Source organism: Mytilus californianus, unplaced genomic scaffold (assembly GCF_021869535.1).
Source record: "Mytilus californianus isolate M0D057914Y unplaced genomic scaffold, xbMytCali1.0.p SCAF_3, whole genome shotgun sequence".
NCBI classification, from domain to species: domain Eukaryota; kingdom Metazoa; phylum Mollusca; class Bivalvia; order Mytilida; family Mytilidae; genus Mytilus; species Mytilus californianus.
In genome coordinates this window covers 119,674,037-119,689,384 of record NW_026262679.1, presented here as the reverse complement: position 1 = coordinate 119,689,384, position 15,348 = coordinate 119,674,037, and the positions used below count along the sequence as shown (strand labels likewise).

At 32.9% G+C, this 15,348-nt stretch overlaps 1 protein-coding gene across 1 annotated transcript; it reads right to left on the bottom strand.

The window, feature by feature from the left end:
- Positions 1–2,628: 2,628 nt before the first annotated feature.
- LOC127736003 (TATA-binding protein-associated factor 2N-like) lies at positions 2,629–6,338 on the bottom strand. Its single transcript, XM_052246500.1, has 3 exons — positions 6,257–6,338; positions 3,539–3,969; positions 2,629–2,718 (listed from the first exon to the last, which is right to left on the bottom strand). The coding sequence occupies exons 2-3, from the start codon at positions 3,966–3,968 to the stop codon at positions 2,711–2,713; spliced, it is 438 nt and encodes a 145-aa protein (XP_052102460.1). The 5' UTR covers position 3,969; positions 6,257–6,338; the 3' UTR covers positions 2,629–2,710.
- Between the last annotated feature and the right edge of the window lie 9,010 nt (positions 6,339–15,348).

The following is a 15,348-nucleotide window of genomic DNA, read 5'->3' as shown; positions in this document are numbered from 1 at the left end:
ATTTTTCAAATTAAGTATAAAATAAAATATATTGTCTGGCTAAAGATGGGTTTCAATTTGTCAATAAATGTATGATTAGTCTTATGCATTTGAGGACAAATGCCTTATGATTAGTGGTTTATTTTGATTCACGACGGTTGTAACAAGTACGACAGTACCTGCGTACCATTACTAAGCACTTGATATCACACTCAGTTTTTGAAGCGTTGCTGTAGGCAATTTTATTTTGCTGTGTACTGTTATTTTGGACTATTTCTCTGCCCATGTTGTCGTTGACTTTCGTCGATTTTCTTTTTTTAATGCTCCATAGTATCTTCTATGCCGTTTGATTGCTTTTCGTTCCGTATAAATAATATTGAAATGGTAAACCTTCTGTCATATTAACCTTAATATCAACCTTCAGAGAGGATCAAACTTTCCTTGACCTACCTTTTCGGATGATTAATATAAACCTTGTATTAAATTTTATATAAATGCACTAAACCTAGTTAGTAAATCAATTGCATATCATTTGAATCTGTAGATACTACATGATTTGGTAAGATATAAAAGAACTCCCTATTTTTTCAGGAGAAAATTACATCTTTATATATTCGAATTTCTAGAGGTCACTACATAACAAAACATAATAAAAAATTAAGATTGATTTTATTTTTTATCTTTATACATCTACAGTTCTTTCAGAAACGAATATATCTTGAAACGCTTCTATTATCCTAATATCTAATACTCGTCTGCATTTAAGCAGATTGCAGAAAAAATTATTTTTATTTCCAAATTTATGCTTCTAGCTACATTATGGATTTGTACACTTGATCTCATTTTAACTTAATTGAACGTTAATTGTGACCGGTGTTCCTTTTGAATACTTTTGTAATTGTTGTTTTGCAAACATAGAAATTTATTATGGAAGTATGCAGGATTGATTGGTATTATTTGTGATACACGTTAGTGCGCAAATTTAAAGTTTGAAACGAAACTAAAATGTGTTCTTTGCCTTTCTGTGTGGTTTGTCCTGGGAACTGCAAAAGTGTCTTTCTGTTCGGTTTATGACGTAGCTGTATGAAATCTGTGAAGAACAGCAACAGGTATAAGGGCTTGGGACGGTGTGATTTCTTATCAGCAGGTAAAGTACAGTCTTAGGTAAAAAAAGTTTCACCTTTCGGAAATTCCCCTATTATTTGATATAAAAACACACTTTTAATAAAATTCAACCGAAGATATTTCAAGTCTAAATTGATTGATTTGTTTTCATTAAATGCATAAATATCTGCAGTTTCTTTCAATGTTTATGAAAAATATTTGTGATTTATATGTTTAGGAAAATCACTGTTTAAAGACAGATATGAAATTCTACACGAAAAAATCATATGGCTATATAGAAAATATAACTATTTATTTCCATATTTGTATACAAATAATGATTTCTTAATAATGACATGTTATAAAAATATCTCATAATAACCATAAAAAACTGTACATATTTTTGAGTTGAACTTTCATTAAAATCAGACCTAAAATTATTTTTTGACAATGTTTTTAAAAAATGTGTTTTTATATGAAATGATAGGGGAATTTCCGATAGGTGAAACACTTTTGACTTAAGACTGTACTATGAGTTTGCTTTCAATAACTGTGAATTCAGTAAATAAAGTTGTTTATTATTTCGTGTTCGGTATTATCAATTGTACCGCGAGATATGTAAGGTTTTTTTCTGATTGGAAAATCATTTTTTTTTTCATTTTATGAACGTTTTATAGGTCTACTGATCGAAATCAGTATAAACCTAATTAAACCTCGAGTGGCCGAGTGGTCTAAGTAGTCGAACTACTGTCAACACTGAGATTGTGAGTTAGAATCCCGCAAGTGGCAGGTGCACTCGACTCCAGTCTTTATTAATTGGATTGTCAGTTTTCCTACCGAAGGTTGGTGGTTCTCTGCGGACACTCCGGCTTCCTCCACCAATAAAAACTGACGACCGCCAGGAAATAGCACAATAGTGCTGAAAGTTGCGGTAACCAGCAATCAATTAATCAATCAATCGATCCGATTTAAGACAGATATCGATCAGTTTGAGAGAGATTTATCAGTCTAGTCCTATCCCAGAATCCTCATTAGCTGTTGTCTTATGTCATATATAAATGAGAAAATATATTTGCAGACTGCAGTTTGATGCAAGATCTCTGAATGTTTCAGTCTTATTTATTCTTAAATTTTATAAATTCAAGATTTAGAGCTTTACATGTATTGTATAGACATTTGTATATCGTTGAATACTGTATGTTTCCCTCTAAATGTCTTGATATTCATTGTAATCGAAAGGCTGTTTCACATGCCCCACATCTACTTGACGTGACGTGACGTAATTTTCATTTTGGGTACGAACAATGAAATAGCCAACAACCCGTTAGATTCGGAAACGGTGAATATTGACGGTTTGATTAGAATGATATTTTGGGACTAATGAAATGAGACGTATTCGATGGAAACAGATAAAACATGAAGCTGATAACATTTTACTCAATATAGCCTACCCTCTTCCAAACGTCAATTCACTGCCTTTTGAATCTAGGTGTGCTATAGTCTAAGAAGTTACCATACATTTGGAATAGAAAATTTCAACATGAATTGAATGCTAAGACAATATTTAATATATTAAATGTTAAAAAAAGAACATTATCCGTTGTCCGTTGTGGGAAAGAATCTGCATCTAATATCCTACAAAAAAAAAGTAAATAGAAAAAATATTTTAGTAATTTTACTAGTTGTATGTTAACTTCTCAAGTCTAGGAATCAATCAGTACTTTTGATATAGACAAACTTTTTCCATTCTTTGAAAGACATAATTTTTAACCCCGCCGCAGTTTGCGCCTGTCCCAAGTCAGGAGCCTCTGGCCTTTGTTAGTCGTGTATGTGTCTTTAATTTTAGTTCATTGATATATTTTGGAGTTTATCCACTGAACTAGTACACTTTTTGTTTAAGGGCTGTTTTCTGCTCTTTGGTCGGGTTGTTGTCTCTTTTACACTTTTCCCATTTTCATTCTTAATTTTGTTTCTTTACTTATTGGTTTTGTTTTGTTTGAATTTTGTCTCATAAACCTTTATCTGTATGTCCTTTAATTCGTATTACATATAAACGCATCTTACAATGTTATAATAGTTCACTTTTAATAAGTCTGGAGTCTGTTACTACCCATGATGCCATATTTTCGTTTTGATTAGATGTATTTGTATCGGATTTCAAAAAGAAAAAAAACCTTGGCATTCCTGGAACTTCTGTTTCAAACTAGCGTAATGTGAAAATGAGCTTCGAAGACAACTTTTATTGATTCATATATTCCTTTTGAGAAAGCATGTTATATGGTTCAGAAAAACTGGCACCGTTTATGTTATTATCCATGATGATTCACAGTGTGAAACAATGGAGGAAAGGTAAGTGAATAACATATCCTTATATTTGTTAAAACCAAATAGACAAACCACAGCGGTGCAGCTTTTATTTATCTAAAAAAAAAATATTCAAACAAAATTATCATACCTTTGCGACTTCCGGAACCACCCCCGCGTCCATATCCACCACCGTATCCACCACTGTAACCACTATATCCACCATATCCACCATATCCACCATATCCACCATAACCACCATATCCACCATAACCACCGCCTCCACCGCCTCCACCACTGGAACCACCATATCCACCATATCCACCATATCCACCACTGTAACCACCATATCCACCGCCTCTACCACCATATCTACCATAGCTACCCCACCAAGGCTGTCTTTCAACATATACATGTCCGGATCCTACGTATCTTCTACTACCTCCCCATCCACCACCCCATGCACCTCCCCATCCATCACCGCGTCCACCGCGTCCACCGCGACTCCCCCATCCACCACCCCATCCGTGGGCACTGACTGCGCTACAGAGCGCAAACAGCAGACAAATTGTAATCTTCATTCTACCAAAGAGGAAATTTATTTATTAGTTATGCATATTAGTTCTGACAAAAACCTTTGCACATGGATTTCCAGGATATCAAGAAGAAACTTTATTTGACTGTATTTGAATAGAGATCGTTTTAAGGTTACGAATACGATATAGTTTTAGGTGTTTGTCGGCTTAAACCTTTAAAAAGCGTGTGGAAATCAGTTGATCGTATGTATAATTATTAGCATATTAAGGTCAGTCAACAATAACTTACAACCAAATGTTCTACCGTAGAAATAAATTAGCACAACCGTATTTGTCAAATCTTTCGGAGTTTTGGGTCATCAATGCTTCTCAAATTCGTACTTTATTTGGCCAGTATTTAAACTTTTTTGATACGATTGTCACTGATGAGTATTTTGAAGACGAAACTCGCGCCTGGCGTACAAAATTATAATTTGGTATCTTTAAGGATGTTTTTTTATAGAGATGTTCAAATCTCATAAATCGATTAAGAAAATACAAAAAAACAAAAAAACAAAAACTGAGTGGATCGCATGAATACCGAAAGGAGCAAATTATACTATATTTCCTATGTACTAACATGCTAATTAAAGATATGCACCACTGCATATTATTTTACATCCATTTTTTGGTTTAAAAATCCATTTTGTCAATCTCAAATGTAATGGGGCTTTTTGATACTAATCTGAGTTATAAGAGAATCTTTTTCGTTTCTACGATTTGAGGCTTTTCGTAATTAGTATGATTTGGGATCATTAAAGCTACAAATAAAGATCAATCTAGAGAGTCATTGTGTTTTTAATACTCAGAATAAAAAAGAAGATTGTCTTAGCAAACATAATTGAGAAGTTGGTTGATAATGAGGCTTGCTGACATATAGATATTTTGAAAGATTTTAATTCATACCACAGCTATCAAATAGACATCCACTTAACTAAAACCAATAATTATTATAATCATGAGTTCTTACACTGGAATTTGAAAAGCTGAGCAACGAGCAAGTACTAATTTGAGGGGAAGTAGCTATTACATGGACACACAAGGAACTAAATAACACTACACTTATGAACAAATCTTAAAATAAATACTTTAATATGATGCATATGTTTTGTCATTGATGACAAAGTAATTTTCTTTATTTAATTTGTAGTAGAAGAGATCCGATAACCGTATCCCCAAACTTTCAACTATTCAAAAAAAAGGACGTTATCTGTATAGAGGCGGTTAAACTTCATACAATGTCTGAATGGCTTATTCTTTCAAATGATATGGAATGTTTACAAAAAAAATTCTTTCAAATAATATACCAAGATATGTATACTCCTTAACAATTTTAATATCATTTTCAACGTTAGATTTAGAATTGCTATGTATCGTTCTAATGGAAAATATTAGAATATATCTTTAAAACTCATGTTTATTTTCATATGTCCATCAATGTTATTTAAGAAATTGCAAATTTTCATGATCTGAGGACACAGATGTTTAATCTGCATAAAGAAGTTTAAAGATTGTTTTCTGAAGAAAGCAAAAGTAAAAAAAATAATTTATATCTAATCAAATCGTGTGATCTGATTGAGAAAACAGTAGTTTACCTATGTTCTTATCTAAATAAATCGATTACGAAGACAAATCAAAGTAACAAATCGCATGAATCCAAATGGAGCGAGACCGTGTACGTCGTTATGGTAAGCGTTTACGACTATGCATGCATCAGCCGCATTGCATATCCACACTCAGTCTAAATGTCACAATCGGGAATAGAAAAAACAATCTGTAAAACTAAAAAAAATACTGTATATCTATTCTGGTGTCTAACGATCTACGACTGCGAAAACTTGTCGATAGCGAGTTAAGAAACAGACATATCTAAAACGTATTTTAAACTATTAAAATATTGTTATGATTAATCTAAACATTTCATAATTTGGAGGATTGGAGTAGTTAATTTATGAATGATTGATATTCCCAAGGATTTTTATTAATAATGTTGTCTTGTTATTGTATTAAAAATAACAGTTCTGATCTATGTAAAAGATACAACCACAAAACTAATCCCCTGTAGTTTTAGAAACATCATTAATGGTAGCCTAAATTTTTGCTCTTTAAGAGATAAAGAAAGACCTGCAAGTAATATAAATGTTTACTCTTATGCAGGCATCTGCTTATAGTTTTCCCTACACAGTCGACATTGCCGACAATTACAAAAATAATAACTGTTGTTGACAATAGCTAACATTATACAGTTAATGTAAAACTGACAGAGAAAATGAATTTGGAAAATAGAAACTTACTTGATTCTTATTTGTTCAGCTCCGATAAGATGACACAGTGTGGTGCTGAATGGTTGATTCTTAAAGCCTTATATATTGTTCGTTCGGTGAAAAAATCAAAACTTATGAGACATGTTTTGATAAACAAACGAAGATAAATAATGGATTTTTAAACCACAGATTGATAAATGAGGCTTTTGTTTGTGACAATATACAATGGATCAAAACTGATAAGGCAATTTGTTTATTTTCTAGGAAAAACAGTATGCTTTTTGCCAAACGATAAATGCTTGAAAGTCAAAGACTGATGGATATTGTAGTTTTGTAAATTTTGTTGTAAACAAATCGGCTAAAAACCAGCATCATATGCTAATAATGCGTCTTTTCAAATTCCCCAGAAGCATTTCTTTGTACTTTTTGTAACATTAAAAAAAATTGAATTAATAAAAATAAACAAAATGAATCAACTAAATATAAACAGGTATGGCATAATATGATTTATTACTAATTGCCTGCTTTGAACAAGCTTTCATTAAATGGAGTACTCTTGTATTATGAATCTTTTGTCTTTATTTAGTTGTTACTTATGTTTCGTGGCAATCAAATGAGTCAAGCCATTTCCAACTGATTTTATAGTTCCTTTGTTTTGTTGTTACACAACTGTTCGAGAATAAGGGGTTGTTTGTGCACTCTCAAACATGTTTAACCCTTCCACATTCTGCTTGTGGCTGGCCAGCGTCAGGCGGCTTTAATTTTAGTGGCTGGTGATGGTTCATATCTGTCATATTTGTTTTTCCTTTATTGGTTTTCCCAAGTCAGGAGCCTGTAATACAGTGGTTTTTGTTGGTCTATGTCTGTCATATTTGTTTTTCCTAATGTGTATTGTTATTAATTAGGCCGTTAGTATTTTCTTTTGAATTAAAAAATCTCTAGACAGTTATTTGAATAAAATTAAGAAACTGTTCATATTCGTATATCTCATTTTGAAAACAATTCTGAAATTAGTAATAGGGTCCATGATATTTCCATTTCTAGAATAAAAAATAGACTCCAAGTACTCGCAAAGCGGTTTGTGTTCGTACCGACAGACAAAGCAGCCAATAATGTAGTGGTGGTGTGACGCATATACTACACGGAAGTTCTCCAAAACGAAATTATCGATTCTTCTACATTCAGGTCCGTACGCTCTTCAGAGAGTCAAATTGTAAACAAGCATATCACTGCCACTACCCAGCTCAAAGCCTCTTCCGAACATTTGAAAGCCCCTACTATGTACTGGTTACCTAAATTGCACAAAAAACCTTTAAATTCCGTTTCATCTCCGCATCTAGTAAGTGTTCTACTACTAATCTATCAGTGCTTCTAACTACCTCCCTTAATACTATCAAACTTGTTATTAACTTTTGTAATAAAGCTTATGAAAATAATGGTTTTAGATAAAATACATGCTTTTGATGGTCCTTTTAATTCTGTTGACAGTTATGATTCTTCTACTCTCTACACTACACTTCCACACAATCTTATCAAGAAAAAGTTTTCAGATTCAATTAACTTAATTTGCTGTAACTCGTTTAAAGCGTATTTCTGTAACGAAAAAGGAAAGTATGCTAGATACACTTACTGGAAATGTGAAGATATGATTGAAGCTTTAAATTTTCCCCTGAACAACATATGTACGTTTCGGCGATAAAGTGTATCGACAAATAGTAGGTATTCCTAACTGCGCCCCTTTAATAGCAGATTTATTCCTGTATTGCTATGAATCTCAGTTTATGACCAAACTCAGTAAAGACACGTCATTGTTACGTCAATGTACGTTTCGGCGATAAAGTGTATCGACAATTAATAGGTATTCCTATGGGCACTAACTGCGCCCTTTTAATAGCAGATTTATTCCTGTATTGCTATGAATCTAAGTTCATGACCAAACTCAGTAAAGACACGTCATTGTTACAATTGGTTGATACATTCAACAATACCTACCGTTATCGTGATGATATTTTTTCGTTAAATAATCCAGAGTTCTCTAAATTTACTACCGAAATTTACCCAAAGGAACTTATTTGAACTAAATCTAACACAAACAACAGTAGTTGTCTTTTTCTATATTTAAACATTTCAATCTCTAAAGGGAAACTCCATACTAAAATTTACGACAAAAGAGACGATTTTTTATTCCCTATTGTTAATTTTCCTTTATTAGACGGCGATGTTCCTTTGGCACCATCATACGGTGTTTATATATCCCAACTCGTTCGTTATGCCCGTGTGTGTAGTGATGTCATAGATTTTAATTAAATTATTAAGTCAGGGATTTCGTTACCATAAATTTACTTTTACTAAATTCTTTCATAGATACAAAGATTTGATTAGTAAAATTGGCTGTACCTGTAGAAAACTTATTAAAAACGGTATTTCACACCCTAAAGTTTACGGTAATATTGTACTAAAAGCGCGGAAATCACTTTGTGATCCGTGTAAACTCATCGAACCTTTAAACAAACTTATTAGTAAAGGTTATCTTACCAATGTTGTAATTAGATCTTTGAATATAGTTTACATTGGCCCAAATTACGATTTTGTCATCAGCAAATTAAAACATAACTCAATTTGTATTCTTTTCATACGGGATGTATAAAGACACATCCAAGTTCATTTTTTTTCTAAACTCCTAAATACTACTGCCTGTCGATACATTTATTTTTGGCATTGCACAAGTTATGTCTTCTTTGACTGTTCTTGACGGTAAAATACTAAATCCCTGGGATGTGTTTAGTTGATTTTAGTCGCTGATGCATGATTTTTTATTATTAATTGTTTTGGCTTTTAACTAGCTGTCAGTAACTGCGAGTATTCTTAAATCGTACTTTCTTGTTTATTTGACCTGTTGATACTATTTGTAATGTTTTTTTGTTATTTAATGTTTACTTATTCAGGGTTATATCTCGTCTATATACCAGCTTTGATAAGTGTTTGGTATGACTATAAATTTTCACTCCTTCGTACTATGAACAACAAAATTATTTATTTTGTAAAACATATTTCCGTTCTCCATTTAAACTGTATACCTTACAACAAAATTGGTTTCATTTACCTGTGTACATTATTGTATTTGGCGGCTTTTTGTTCAAGGTTATTGTTGTTTTTTTAAATTGTTTAACATTTCACAGCGGTATACTACAGTTGCCTTTAGTTATTCACCCCTTATTTTATTTTATTGATTTTGTATTTACATTGTATTATAGATCGAATTTATTCGTTCAGTGTATGTTCATTTGTGTTAAAATGTCTTTTGATTGAGTTAAGCCATTTCAATTGATATTGTATAGTGTGTCTTTCTATGTTGTGATGTTACACTATTGTTTCAGATAAGGGTGAAGATTGGTACCTATTTAAACGTTTAAACCCGCTGCACTTGTTTGTACCTGTCCTAAGTCATGAATCTGATGTTCAGTAGTTGTCGTTTGTTGATGTGGTTCATATGTGTTTCTCGTTTCTCGTTTTTTATATAGATTAGACCGTTGGTGTTCCCGTTTGATATTACACTAGTCTTTTTTGGGACCCTTTATAGCTTGCTGTTCGGTGTGAACCAAGGCTCCGTGTTGAAGACCGTACTTTGACCTATAATGGTTTACCTTTACAAATTGTGACTTGGATGGAGAATTGTCTCAATGGCACTCATACCACATATTCTAATATCTATATTTGCTCTTTGTTGAAGGCCATACAGTGACATTTAATTTCTTACATCCAAGATTTGTGTATGGATAACCAAAGATCTTTTGTATAAGCTTATAAGTTAGCAACAACATATTAACCTGAAAAGGCACTTAAATGTAAGTATATAACATTTTGCATGAGGCATGTTTGGTTACCATTTATTGCCTCTATTTTGGAAAAGTTGTGAATAAATTACAAAGACAAAAATCTGCATTGAACATAAAATTCTTAAAAAAAACACACTTATATATAAATAAAGAAAACGACTGACGGAATTCCTGACTTAATACTGGCACATTTAGATAGGAAGAATGAACAGAAGCTTACATTGCCCTTTACCTTTATGTTCCGCTATATAGATAATGTACTCACACTGAATAATTCAAAGTGAATATGTTGAACGCATTTACCCCATTGAACAGGAAATAAAGGATACAACATATACATTTAAGTATGCCTCATATCTCGACTTACATCATAAAGTTGACAATGAGGATCGGTTGATAAACAAACCTAAGACAAAAGAGTTCAGCTTCCCAATTTTGAACTTTCCATTTCTATGTAGCAACATTCCAGCACCGCCTACATATTATATCTTACAGTTGATACGATATTCCAGGGTTTGCGTTTCCTATCACGGTTTCCCTGATAGATGGTTGTGATCACAAGGAAGCAAGAAACCAAGTGGTGAAGTCGATGTCATCACTTTGAAAAGTTTACAAACGCCATCACAAGTTGATTGACCGTACGGAATATCTGTTTCACAGATGACTACGGAAATATTCCCCTTTTTCCCGAATGTGACCTACCAAACTAGACTGATCACCGGTGTTGTACTTATTTGAGCAACACGACGGGTGCCACATGTGGAGCAAGATCTGCATACCTTTCAGGATCACCTGAGATCCCCCAGTATTTGGCTTGGTTCGCGTTGAGCAGTCTTCAGTTTTCTGATTTGTATTTTGTGTGCTGTTGTTTGTCCATTGGTCTTTTTTCTTTTTTGCCATCGCGCTTTCAGACTATTTATGACTTATGAGTTTAAATGTCCCTTTGGTATCTTTCGCCTAACTTTTAAAGAAAAATGTTTTTCGACAAATTTATCTGGTGTAATACAATTTGGACCGTTTAATGTTATTTTAGCTTTAAAATTATTCTTATTCGGCATATTTCAAAAGGATATAAAACATATGTGTCTCTTGATATCCGCAGTAGTAAGCACAGCCAAAGTTGCAGTTCTAACAAGAATCGTCTTTGAAACTTTTCCATCCAAATTTTGTTGTTTTCAACTACTGCAACGTTACCAACAGTTATTTCTTGTTTTCTTAAATCAGATGAGAGAATTATCAATATTTGTTAATGACTAAAAAGAGAGCCAACGTTTCTGACAAATACTATTTTATTGTACAGTTATTCTTAAAAGGTTGTGTTGATGAAACTTGTAATGCACTCAATCATATATATCACTGTAAGATGTAACAATATTTAGTTTTTACTTGGGGTTTGACAATTTTGATGATTATTTGTCACATAACCCATATCCTTTTTATTTCACATTGACAAAGATAGTGTTATTTCGAACAACGTTATGAAATATACTCTGAAGTATAGCCACCAGTATCAAAGTGAGGTATGATTTCATCATATCAGCAAAACTGAAGTTTGCTTTCAGAAACTAAGTGCTTTCCTTAAAATTATATTTATAGTTTGTGTTTTTGCTATCGATTATAATGTAATTACATAAAAAAAGTCATCATAGATAATTTTGTTCCCTTGTGCTGCCTTTTTTTGAGTAATGTTTTCGTTACGTTTTTTTTTATCCACTAATTAACACTAAAATAAAGCGTTTAGAGATATTATAATGTTTGTTAAACTTGTCACATGTTCATGTGTTTGCGGTAATTATTTGTCACTTCTTAATGTTTGTTTTACTGTTTGGAGAATATAATGTTTTCACCTGGTTGGATGTGTTGTTGGGTTGCTGTCTCATGACGGTACACTCCACATTGTCTTTTATCATATCTTTAACCTTTATTTTGCAATTGAGATATTCAGGTATTTAATGTGAAGCATTCATTATATATTCAGGATTTATACAGTGAAACAAATTCTTTTTGGGATAGTTTTATTCATTAAAAGTTACATGGTCAGCTGAATTCATTACAAGGCGGGAAGACAGCATTAAGCCAGCCCTTCTTATCTATAAATAGTATAATGTTTTTCCTTCAACAATGTCAACAATACAAATTTTAACCTTGATACAATATATAAAGAAAAAAAAACTGAAGAAACATTATAAATGAGATGTGTAACAATTATTGTAATAGATGTTTTTTTTTATATTTTTGAATGAGTGCAAAATATGATATTACAGAGATGTTAATGTGTTATCAGCACATATTCATCATAAAATATCAATGACAAACATCAAGTGATTTCACTAGCAATGTCTTATTCATTAATCAGAGGAATTAATCAATCAATTCTTTTGCATATATGGTAAAACATGTGCATGCAAAAATACTTGTTTTCAATGTTTTGTAAACTTGTTATTTGAAAACTCATTGAGATTCTACAAGTTTCAACTTTTTGTCTGATATCTAACACTTTGGTATTTTGATTATACGTTTAATTTAAGTAAATATGATATGAAATTATACATTATAAAACTGAAAAACAAGGTATTCAAACATGTACAAAAGTTCGGTCAAGTATTTATACATTATTAGGGTTTCTACACATTGAATATCGTAAAATGTCAGCCGCGAGTCACAATGAGAACCTTTTTTTTCAATTAGAAAACCAGATAATCTTTTTATCGTTCTATTACGCGTCTTTCCACTCCCTGAGAAATTTTACGCTTGACGAAAGTAAGCATGATAACGTCTCCTCAAACATTGTGACGTCACCCCAAGTTTTTGGTGGGGTTTGTCTTGCTCAGTCTTTAGTTTTTCTATGTTGTGTTTTGTTTATTGTTGTTTGTCTGTTGGTTTTTTCTTTTTAAGCCATGGCGTTGTCAGTTTATTTTCGACTTATGAGTTTGTCCCATTGGTATCTTTCGCCTGTCTTTGATAACTTCTCCTCAGATATGGTGACGTCGCCGATTATCTGATGATGTCTGCTCATGTCTCAAAACCGTGATACGAAAATTACGGAGAGACTCAGCAGGGTGATATAGGTGAAAGGAAGAACGATAAATAGAGTTATTGAACAAAAGGAAGATATGAAAATTATATTCCCTGAAAATGACTCCAACTGGTTGTCTGCTAATGTTTTATCATATATTTTACAATGAAACTATAAACCTACAATATATTTCAAATATTCTGTGTAAAGATAAGTTAAAAAAAACCATATTCTTAGTATTGCCCATAACTACAATTTCTAGAAGATGTAAACCCATATCCGGGTTCTACCCCCAGGGTGATACTCAATTAACTCTGTATAAGAATATGTTAGATTGTTACTTGTCTTGTCTTATTTAGTTTCTAACAACCACGTTGTGAAAACCACGAGGAAACGGTCATACTTCCTTTCGACATATGACGTCCACCAATCTGTAAGTCATCGCTACTTTTTTGTCACAAAAAATGCCACTTTGTAATTATAGTATTCTCTTAAAGATATCTAATGTAACGGAGCATAAATAAATATATGTGATGATGTCCACATAAAGAATTTTGGCTTCCCCAAAGGTTGAGCAAAAAAGAAGAAAATGAAAAGGCACAGGCTAATGTTTTGTTTTTGACATTATATAGTTGTTTTGTGATCAATATCGATATGAGCAGACAATTAATGGCAACTGATTTCATAGTTGTCCTGTTACATCACTGTTCAATAATGGGGGGATTATTGAGCACTTACAAACTCGTTTACCCTGTGACAATTTTTTTTACCCATTAAAGGCCTCGAGCTTGAGGTGTATTGATCGTCGTTGGTTACCATAAGTCATAATGGACTTTCTTTCAATGCTAAAAACTTAAATCAGACTGTTCGTTTTCTCTTGTCTTGCTATAGCTAACTATGCGATCTGGATTTTGCACATGGTTTAACCCGTACCGTGACCTGTAGTTTTAGATAACATTTCTGATTTTAATAGATAATAGTCTCAATGGAATTCACCCGAAATGTTTTTGGCATTATATATCCTTCTATGTCGGGGCTTCGGTGTTCGGTGGCCGAGTAGTTTAAGTAGTCCAGCTACTTTATCACTAGCCTTTTAACACTGAGGTTGTAAGTTAGAATCCAGCAAGTTTCAGGTGCGCTCGACTACAATTTCAATTGACTAGGATCGTCAGTATCCTGCCGAAGGTCGGTGGTTGTCTCCGGACACTCCGCCTTCCTCCACCAATACAGACTGACCGCCACGAAATATCACAAAAGTGCTGAAAGCGGCATTAAACACCAATTAATCAGTCAATTCTTTCATGAGATGATCTTTCAAACCCAGTACATATCTGATCAAATTACTTATCCTTATCAAATGAAAATAAAAGCACTCTATAAATATGTTGCGTCCGAAGAGCGTTTCCATATATTTGTTTATTTTTTTTATGTTTGATGGTTTCGGTTGGATAATGTGTTATGTCTTATCGTTTGTAGTCCAAATAATTATAAAATTGCCTTTCAATACCATCATTGTCATGAAAGTTGTTTGGACGAGTATTGTGAAAATAATTGTATAAAGTTCGAGATTGCATATTAGTTATGTAAGCGCGTCATTGTTTGTGATATCCTGTGGTGTTTGTCGTTGATTGGATATGTTCGTCGTTGTTCTGCGGTTTGCATGTTGTATCGACTATTATATTATTTGTTTGTGCGTTTCTCTGTGACGCATTTTCTTGCGTATGTTTGTGTTGTATTTCTGTCACGTAGTGTTGTCATTTTAGCGATATTTTTTAACATTGTCATAAAGCGGGAGGTTTGGCTAGCCATTAAACCAGGTTCAACCCATTTTCTTAAAATATCCTGTACCAAATAAGGAATACGGCAGTTGTTATCAAATGGTTCGTTTCTATGTATGTTGGCGTTTGATTTTGTTGCACTTCATTGTTCCTGTTGTTCCTTTGTTTTCCTCTTATAGTTGATGTGTTTCCCTCGGTTTTAGTTTGTAACCTGGATTTGTTTTCCCTCAATCGATTTACGACTTTTGAACACCGGTATACTACTGTTGCCTTTATTTATTGCACCTCCTATAGAAAATACAGAAAACCAGGCTTTGTTGTATAGTGAAAATCATCAAATAAACTGCAATTACACTCGGGTGATGATACTTACTTAAAGGAAAATCATTCATCTGAAATCTGGTTGCATAGGTCACAACAATGACGCGATAACTTACACAGAACGATGCAGTTCATATTTCCAGGGGAGACATTACCATTCCGTCGTGATTG